Source organism: Colossoma macropomum, unplaced genomic scaffold, assembly GCF_904425465.1.
Source record: "Colossoma macropomum unplaced genomic scaffold, Colossoma_macropomum, whole genome shotgun sequence".
NCBI lineage: Eukaryota > Metazoa > Chordata > Actinopteri > Characiformes > Serrasalmidae > Colossoma > Colossoma macropomum.
This window is the reverse complement of record NW_023494795.1, coordinates 43,008,231-43,018,798: the sequence shown is the minus strand read 5'-3', so window position 1 is coordinate 43,018,798 and position 10,568 is coordinate 43,008,231. Positions and strand designations below refer to the sequence as shown.

Genomic DNA, 10,568 nt, shown 5'->3' with positions numbered 1-10,568 from the left:
CTATTTAAGTTCCAAGAGATCCATTCTTGAAGAACTGTTCCTAAATATTTTGCCTAATAATATAACTTTGAGTGCCTTTCTAAACCATCTGTAGAAGAATGCATATATAATAGGATTACAAGCTGAACTTGAATAACCAATCCAGCCAAGCACGTCAAACAGTTGTGGTGGACCAGAAAAACCTAAAACTGTCACAATTAAATTGTAGATGGAAAATGGTGCCCAAAATATTACAAATCCTCCCATTACAATGACTAATGTCTTAGTTGCTTTTCTCTCTGTCTTACTAACGGTAGGATTCTTTTCTTTTTGTCTTTTTCTGTCTTTGCTAATGGGCTGACCTCTGGAGACGGTTTGGAGGACTAAACGTGATTGTTTCTGTGCAACAAGATATATTTTCAGATATATATTTAGCATGATAATGGTGGGGAGATATAAAGAGAACACTGAAACTGACAAACTTATCATGGGCCCTATAACTACCACACAGGCCCCCTCGCATAAAACATTACTGTAATCTTCTATGCCCAGAACATTTAGTGCTGGATATAAAATTCCCACAGCTGCAGCAACACTCCAACAAACAGTGATCATGAACAGAGTGGTAAGAGGAGTCATTTTACTGTGGTACTGCAGGGGGTGACATACTGCATAATATCGCTCAATTGAGATAAATGCAAGATTTAAAACAGATGCAGTGCATAAAGTAATGTCAAGGCTGCTGTGTATTTTACAGAACGTGGTCCCCAAATACCAGCAAGTCTCCACAGAGCGTATCATGCTAGGAGGCATTACAGCCCCTCCCACAAGCAGGTCAGCTACAGCCAGAGAGAGAGTGAGGTAGTTAGTTGGTGTGTGCAGCTGCTTGAAATGAGTTATGGCTATGACCACCAGAAGATTTCCAAATAATGTAAGAAGTACAAGGACACTAATGGCAAAATAAGTCACAATTCTCACAGCCAGTGGATAGGTAAACTTCTGACAGGAGTTAGGATGATGTTCGTAACAAAGAGAAATGTTTCTTATGCTACAGTTTTGGTTCACACTCATGTCCATCCTGTTTTGACTATATCTGTAAAGAAATAAATCAAGATGTAACATTAGTTGTTATAAAATTCATTCATTGTAAATGTCATTCTTGGAGATTTTCCTCCTGAATTCTACATTTTATTAAAACATAAAAACACAAATGTTTTAAGAAGAATAATCCATGTGATGCTATAATTCAGAATAGTTGAACAACAAGCACACATTTATGATTATGTAATTTAATGTCAGACATCATTTTCAGTCTTACCTCTGTCTACACACAAGAGCAAAGCCAGCTCTGAGGAAAGACCAGGTTTCATTTATAGGCTTGCGGGCTTGTAGCAGTAACACCCTTCTGCTGATCCCTCTGTGTTGATCCCCTGATATTTTACATGACAGCTAACAAACTGTGGATCAAAACATATCGACCACTTGTTTTCTTTTTTTTCTTACACTTATTTGGTGTTCTAAATTCAACAAAAAATAAGTACTTCACAAGGATTGTGGTATATAAGAACTGTCCAACAAAAACAAAAAGAATATTAAATAAATGGAACCATTTATTTTATTTTATATTATGTATTTATTTAATTATTTTTATTATTTATTTTTATGTAAGTATTAAATTATTATTATTATTATGTATATTATTCATTTATTATTTATATTATATTATTTATTTTATAACACCTATACATTAATTTCGACTCAGACAAATCATGATTGCTGATTTCATTGTCTGACAAACTTTATATACACTTGAAGAGAAGAGGTCATAATGGCAACTGCATAAGAAAAGAACAAGAAGCTTAGCCACTCAGGGCTCTAATAACACCAGAAAACATGCAACCAGGCAGAAAGCATAAACAGGTATATGGACAGTAGTATAGCAACTATTAAATGTTCCATGGCAAAAAATAGGACAATCAGAAGCATTGCCACAGGACTGAAAACAAGGCCAGTACTGGAACACTGCAAGCAGGAATTCACCTTGATCAAACAAGTACATTTTAAGACCCAAAAATGTGTGAAAAATTAAGTTTCTTGCTGTCTCCTGCCAGTGATGGTTTTGAATTGGGTTCTAGCAATAGGAGTAAACATGATGATTGTGCCTGTAACACGTCTTACTCTTCCTTCCTTTGGTCAGCCCAGCCTTACTATCAGGTACACCTGACTCAAATCATGTGCAACTACAAAAACTCTGAAGAACTTCTAATGATTTTATCACAATCCTAGACTAATCTCACTTTTTTCTACACGGCCTTCCACTGAGGTGCTGTTCAGACTTCTGGAAGATATAGTTACAGACTGGAGGCTCCAGTTTAAATCCAGATTGTGGTGTAATTTAATGAATAAAACACAGATGTTGAAATGTAGAGTATGACTTTCCACAGGCTGATGGGCAGGCAGAGCATACCAGTAAAGAACTCTAGCAGTAACTTCTGATCTATTACCACAACAGATTAATATTGTTTCCTTGGGTTGCCTCAGCCTGCAACAGCAAAGGCAACACCAGTTGAGGTTACTAGTGGAGAGTACGTACAAAATTCCTTAAGACACTCTTCTGCCAGCATCACACCCTCCCGAAAACCAACCTGAAATGACAGAAAGCTTACAAATCATCTGCAAGCAGTCAGGTTTCACAAAGCACAACCAGGTAGTCAGTGCAGCGATCCTCCCAAGGTCGAGCCCAGATTTAATGTTTTGCTCTCCAGCAGGAACCCAGATCTCTGTCTGCCCTTTTGCAAGCTTAGTCTCCAGTTTGTATGTGCATTCAAAGCCATTTGGGGGATCGATCGGGTGACAATGTTCAATTCTGCTTTGCTTTTGTTTCACTTAGCTGTGGTTTCATGTCTCCCTCCCCAAGCTGGTAGTTCTTGAACTTTTGACTGATAAGGTGCCTTAATATGACCCTTCAATTCCAAACATGAAGAAATCTTTTATGACCCCCCTTCTATTCAATTCCTCCTGATCTCCCATCAGCAGAATAGTTTTTTTCTGCACATTATGGACTGGGGCACCCAGTATTTCAACCTAGGAGGCCCCTCGAGTTATGTCCCCAGACATCTAGAGCCATGAGCTTGTGTGGGGTGCTGCCTCTACTTAGCCTTTTCTTCCTCATGGCAGGGCTTCCAGTGCCCTCTAGTTACTAGCTGAGCCTCTATATCAGCTGCAAATGTTGCAAAAAAGTGGCCGTTTTGCTGTGCATAAATAATAGAGGTCTGTTGGTCAGGGTACGGAAATGAGGAGACAGGACTTATTCATTGGTGGGGGATTTAAGGGTGAGAAGACAGGACTGATTTATTGGTAGGTGTATGGGCATGATGAGACAGGACAGGTTCAATTGGTAGGGGTATGGGGATGAGGAGACAGGACAGGTTCTTTGGTAGGGATATGGGGATGAGGAGACAGGATTCGTTCTTTGGTTGGGGTATGAGTTTTTTTCTCTATTCTGGATGAATTCTGTTTATGAAATTATTTATATCAATAATATGATATCAGAGATCATAACTGGCTCCTTTTTACTAACTCAAATGCACATTCTACTACCTATAACTGGCTCTTACACGTTGCAGATAAGTCTGTCTGAATTCAGTCACAAAATTGAAGGGACATTTCTGAAAGACACCCTAGCACTGTTTATGAGCTCCAACTCTGGGGTCCAGCTGCAAGGTTTCATGTTTTCCCATACCTGCACACAGAGTTAATAATCTGTACTGAATCGGGTGTGTTAAAGCAACATTGGAAAACATCTGCAGAAAAAGGTAGATAGCAAGAGCAAAGGTGGGGTTGACTACAACACCAGTTTGGGCTCCCACTGGAGTAAGTCCAAAGGGGCAAAAGAGAAATGGGGCAAGTGAGTGAGGAAGCCACAGAGGCAACAGTAACCTGAAACACACAAATACTGAGACCTGTACAAAAAGTGGACATTGACCAAGAGACTTTCGGACCAAGTATACAGATACGTCCACCACTCAAAGAAAGTGATGATATTGAACATCATCTTACCATGTATGAATACATAGCTCAAGCTGCAAGATAGCCCAGAAAAAATTAGATGCTCCACTTGGTTCTGTTACTGGAAGGAAAATCCAAAGCAGCATATGCGGCCATGGACAATGAAGAAGTGTGCGACTATGACAGGGTGAAAGCAACAAAGTGTTTGAGGGAGGAACTCCTCATGAAATTTACACCACGAGAAATGGATGATGCCATGAGAGAAAACAAAGGAGGAGATCGGACAATCATTCTCGAACTCGAATCATCAGCTTGGTGATCCAAAATTACATCTCGTGCAATTGTCCAAAAGTGATGCTTGAAGAAAGTCCTACCTTCTGATCCACTCTTCTTACTGTGTACAGACCTATCTAAGAGTGTGCTGTGTCTAATTTTGTCCTTAGAAGAGCATAATTTCATCCCCAGCTTGGACTCTCCAAGATGCTGGATGTGTTGTGTCGAAATGTTATACCATGCTGAAATGATTGCATTGCTCAGTTGCTGCAAATGGATGGCAGAACAGTCTTCTGTAGACCTTTCCACACAATAGCCAAAGATGTACAATACATTACACAATAAACAGATGCTCACAATAGGCTAACATTTTAATTGGCCAACATAAAAGGACTAAGCCATCTTTTCCAACCTGCGAGAGCAGACTGTCCAAAAATGATGCTGCTCAAGAGACCAATCTGTCTCAAGATTAATTTATCAGAGTAAATTATATTTCTATGGCCAAAGGCCTAAACAGTAATAATTGTTTGTATATTTATTTGTAATTTTCTTGATATTCTGCACAAACACCAAGGAATATTAGAATGACGTGTAAAAAAGGTCTATAAAAGCATGCACTGCAAAAAATGATATCTTGTCAAGTGAAATTATCATAAATCTTGTTGATACATTTCTCTTGTTTTGAGATTGTTATACGCTTCTTTTATGATTATTTAGCTTATTTTGAGGCCTTGTTTTAAGTCATTTTAATGAGCCAATATAATGAGATCACTTGATTTAGTAAAATGGCTTAAAACAAGTAAAATGTCTAATCAGTTAAATAATCTCATAATAGGCTTACAACATTGTCAACATGAGAAATTCCAACTAGATTTAGGATAATTTCACTTGATAACATTTTTGCAGTGTGGAGTACATGTATGGAAAAAAATGTGGAGAACCTACAGAAATTCCAAGGCAATATATTCGCAGAGCAACTTCTCAGCTTGGTGGCATAATATGAGACCCAGTCACTGGATGGGAATTAGCGATGACTATACTGGGGAAATACCGGATAAATTAATACGGAGACTAAAAGTTGTTTGTAGAATATACACCATGGAATATGGAAATTCAGGCACTATGAAGACTGCATAATGCAAAGTGATGTAAATGATGCATTTTTACAAGTTTTACAACACTTTCTTAAATTAATGTAACATAGCTTTTCTTTTTATTTTATTTTTTTACAAAATTATCATTGTAATCCAGTTGCACTTGTCTATAACTACTAAACATAGCATCTTGTGTAGCAATTTGTACTTCAGTAGTCTTGTCATTATAGTGCATGCTAATTCTTGGCCTGAATCAGTATAATAACATGAACATACACTATATAGACAACAGAATTGGGACACCCCTCCTAATTATTGAATTCAGTTGTTTCAGCCACACTCATTGCTAACACGTGGATAATATTAAGCACATAGCCTTGCAGTCACAATAGAAAACACGAAGTAGAATGGGTCGCACTGATGACCTCAGTGATTTTAAATGTACCACTGTCATAGGGTGCCACCTCTGCAACAAAATAAGTATGTGAAATTTCTGTCCTAATAGATCTGCCCCTGTCAACTGTAAGTGCTATTACTGTGAAATGGAAGCATCTCGGAGCAACAACAGCTTAACCACAAAGTGGGAGAGCGCACAACCTCACAGAGTGGGGCTGCCGAGTGCTTAAGTGCACATTGTCTATTCTCTGTTAAATCATTCACTAACAAGTTCCAAATTGCCTCTCAAAGCAACATTAGCAGAAGACTTGTGCATTAGGAGCTTCACGAAATGGGTTTCCATGGCTGAGCATCAAAATTGACAATGCCAAACATCGAGGGAGAGTGGTGTAAAGCACACCACCACTGGACTCTGGAGCAGCAGAAATGCATTCTGTGGAGTGACAAATCACACTTCTCTATCTGTCAGTCTGATGGAATCTGGGTTTGGCGAATGCCAGGAGAACATTACCGGCAGCTGTGCCAACTGCAAAGGAGAGATAATGCTATGGGGTTGTTTTTCAGAGGTTGGCCTGGGCCCCTATGTTCCAGTGAAGAAAAATCTTAGAGCTTCAGCACCAAAACATTTTGGACAATCATATGCTTCCAACTTTGTGGGAACATTATGGGGAAGGTCCTTTTCTGTTCCAGCATTACTGAGCCCCAGAGCACAAAGCAGCTCCATAAAGGCATGGCTGGGTGAGTTTGGTGTGGAAGAACTTGCCTGGTCCGCACAGAGCCCTGACCTCAATCCCATCCAACGCCTCAGTGTCTGACCTTACAAATGCTCTTCTGGATGAATAGGCACAAACACACTTGTAAAAAGCTTTCCCAGAGGAGGGGAAGTTGTTATAGCTGCAAAGGGGGGACCAAAGCCATATTATTGCCTATGGATTTACAACTATTTAAAAAAAAAAAAAGACACTGCAAAATGTAAATAAAAATAGAATGCAATGATATGCAAATCATGTAAACCATATTTTTAAAGAAAAATACTACAAAGACAACATATCATATGTTGAAACTGAGAAATTCTATTGTGTTTTGAAAAATATATGCCCATTTTGAATTTGATGCCAATAACAGGTTCCAAAAAAGTTGGGACAGAGGCATGTTACCACTGTTTTTCATCACTACCTCTTTTAACAAAACTCGTTTGGGAACACCAATTGCTGTTGTTTAATGTGAAATGTTTTCCAGTTCTTGTTTGATATAGAATTACAGCTTCTCAACAGTTTTGGTTTTCTTTCATTGTATTTTTCATTTCATAATGTGACAATTGTTATCAGTGGTTACAGGTCTGGAATGCAGGCAGGTCAGTTTAGCGCCCGGACTCTTTTAATACAGAGCCATGCTGTTGTAATACATGCAGAATGTGGTTTGTCACTGTCTTGCTCAAATAAGCAAGGCCTTCCCTGAAAAAGATGTCATCTGGATGGCAGCATATGTTGCCAAAACAGCATATGTTGCCATTAATGGGGCCTTCACAGATGTGCACGTCACCCATACCATGTGCACTAATGCACCCCTATAGCATCATGAATACTAGCTTTTGAACTGTGCACTGATAACAAGCTGAATGGTCTTTAGCCTGGAGGACACAGTGTCCATGATTTCCAAAAAGAATTTCAAATGTTGCTTTTGTTGGACCACAGGACACTTTTCCACTTCCACAATCCGTGAGCTCGGGCCCAGAGAAGGTGGCAGCATTGCTAGATCCTGTGTACGTATGGTTTCTTCTTTGTGTTTTAGAGTGTTAACTTGCATTTGTGGATGCAGCGACGACCTGTTTACACAGACAGTGGTTTTCAGAAGTGTTTCTGAGTCCATGCAGTGATTTCCACTACAGAATCATGTCTGTTTTTTTTTTTGTTTTTTTTAATTTTTACCCAATTTAGTCGTCTCCAATTCCACCCGCTAGTTAGGACTGAGGGCCCAAAGATCATGGCCAGCAAATACTGTTTTTTTCACCTTGTTCCTTAATTGTTTAACTTTATTCTGTACCAAAGATGATGAAAAGCAAAACTTCTTTGCCAATAATTATGATGTTGAGTAATGTTATTCTTGAAAATGTTATTTGATCGTGCAGCCTTTCACAGAGAGAACCTCTTCTAATCTTTACTTCTGAAAGGCTTTTTTTATACCCAGTGATGTTACTGACCTGTTGTTAATCAACCACCTGTTTTTTTAGCATTACACAACTTTACCAGCCTTTTGTTGCCCCTGTCACAACTTTTTTGTAAAATGTTGTTGGCATCAAATTCTAAATATAGAAATATACAATATAGAAAAATATATGTATATATTTTTCAAAAGACAATAAAATTTCTCAGTTTTGACATTGTTTATGTTGTCTTTGTACTATTTTCAATGAAATATAGGATTTAAATGATTTACACATTATTGCATTTTGTTTTTATTTACATTTTGCACAGCGTCACAACTTTTTTGGAAATGGGGTTCTAGATGGGATGTCATTAAAGCACCTGTACACATAATGTGTAGGTGTCCCAATACTTTTGTCCATATTGTGTATGTGTATTGCAAATGGGCTTCTATAGCTGAGAATGTGATATAAAGCATCCAAACAATATTAAATATATTGCATAAGTAATGTAGAAAAATGCTTATGTAGTAACAATAAGCCTTAACAGAAAGAACATTTAATTCTGTTACAGATGTGGATGGAAAAAAGGAACATATCACAACACTACTAAAGTAAAAGTGAGCAGTGCTGTACTGGAAATAATCACTGAGTCAGTTGATTTTTGAAGATTGTGCCCTACTCTCCTGTGAATAACAATGATGGGAAGCCACAAAGAGAACAGATAAGATGAACTTATCATAGGCCCTAAAACCACCACCCAGCCCCAGTCATGTAAAACATCACTGCAAGCTTATTTGCTTAGAATATTTATGGAAACTCTTAGTAACTGCATATTGAGAGTTTCAATGAACAGCTACCAAGTGCATGTTCATGTAACACTTGTAATCAACTCTGTAACTTTTATCATTTTGTCATGAAACAATGAGGGATCAGGCCACATCTGGCCATGAAACTGCTTATCAGTGCGGTTACATTTTCATGTCTGTGAAAGTGGAAGGGCTATGTAAAAAAGGCTGTTATTACTAAATGGTCAAAGCTGTATATATATATATATATATATATATATAAATATATATATGTGTGTGTGTACATATAGGTATATGTATCTATAACTAACATGAAACGTGCTGTATTGCTATGGATTTAGTGTTATTATTACCACATGGTATACTAAATTGTACTGGGGTTGTATTGCAGAGACTCTTCATTTAATGTCCCTATTGTAGCTTAGATTCTAAAATATGACTGTGTAAAGCAGCTTTATCTAGCTTCAGCCTCAAAGTCCTGCATGCTTTCATACACCTGATCACACACTTAGCTAATAACTAAGACTGTGGGCCAAATCAGATATGTTAAAGCAGAAAACAGCTGCAGTGTATTACATCAATAAAAATAATGTACAAAACACTGTCCAAACAAAAATACATTGCCATTTGTAATAAGAATTCTTAAAAGTAAATAAATTCAAGACTATGTAAAGTATGTATATTTATGTTACATATTTTGGACACCTGTCTGGCTCACATATCAGTAAGCAAAACATTTCAGAGACTGCTTCAGTCGATGTCTGTGATGATCTTTTAGAAATAATCATTATGAGTCAGTTCTGTTGATTTTTGCTGATGGTGCTTTATTGCGTTGTGCTACTCTGAACACAGCTGTATCCTGGAAGAGTTTCTCCTAAATATTTGACCTAATAAAATAACTTTGAGTGCCTTTCTAAACCACTTGTAGAAGAATGCATATATGATAGGATTACAAGCTGAATTTGAGAAAGCAATCCAACAAAGCACATCAAACAGTTGTGGTGGACCACTCAAACCAGAAAATAGCACAATGAAATTGTAGATAGAAAATGGTACCCAAAATAACAGAAACCCTCCCATGACAATGGCTAATGTTTTAGTTGCTTTTCTCTCTGCCTTACTAACAGCAGGCTGGCCTTTGGATTTATTTACTTGAGCAAGAGTGTTGAGGACTAACCGTGATTGCCTCCGTGCAACAAGATATATTTTCAGATATATGCTCAACATGATAATGGTAGGGACATATAAAAAGATTACAGAAAGTAATAAACTTGTCATGGGTCCTATAAGCCACACACAGGCTCCCTTACATATAACATCACTGTAAGCCTTCATGTTCAGAACATTTAGCTGTGGATATAAAATCCCCTCAGCAATAGCAAGACTCCAACAAACAGTGATCATGAACAGAGTATTAAGAGGAGTGATTTTACTGTGGTACTGCAGGGGGTGACAGACTGCATAATATCGCTCAACTGAGATAAATGCAAGATTTAAAATAGATGCAGTGCACAGCATTATGGAAAGGCTGGTATGTATGTTGCAGAATAAACTCCCCAAATACCAGCAAGTCTCCACTGAGCGTATCATGCTAGCAGGCATCACAGTCACTCCTACAAGCAGGTCAGCTACAGCCAGAGAGAGAGTGAGGTAGTTAGTTGGTGTGTGCAGCTGCTTGAAATGAGTTATGGCTATGATCACCAGAAGATTTCCAAACAATGTAAGAAGTATAATCAGACTAATGACAAAATACATAACCACTCGCACAGCCAGTGGATGGATGGACCTCTGACAGGAGTTAGGATGATGTTCATAACAAAGAGAAATGTTTCTTACGCTCCCATTTTGACTTATGCTCAAGTCCAT

The 10,568-nt window shown here is 38.0% G+C and overlaps 2 protein-coding genes across 2 annotated transcripts; both read right to left on the bottom strand.

Moving 5' to 3' along the window:
- LOC118816311 (trace amine-associated receptor 1-like) lies at positions 1–1,056 on the bottom strand. The gene has a single exon (XM_036582835.1). The coding sequence runs from the start codon at positions 1,054–1,056 to the stop codon at positions 1–3; it is 1,056 nt and encodes a 351-aa protein (XP_036438728.1).
- An 8,483-nt stretch (positions 1,057–9,539) lies between these two features.
- Positions 9,540–10,568, bottom strand: LOC118816229 (trace amine-associated receptor 1-like). Its single transcript, XM_036582751.1, has one exon. The coding sequence runs from the start codon at positions 10,566–10,568 to the stop codon at positions 9,540–9,542; it is 1,029 nt and encodes a 342-aa protein (XP_036438644.1).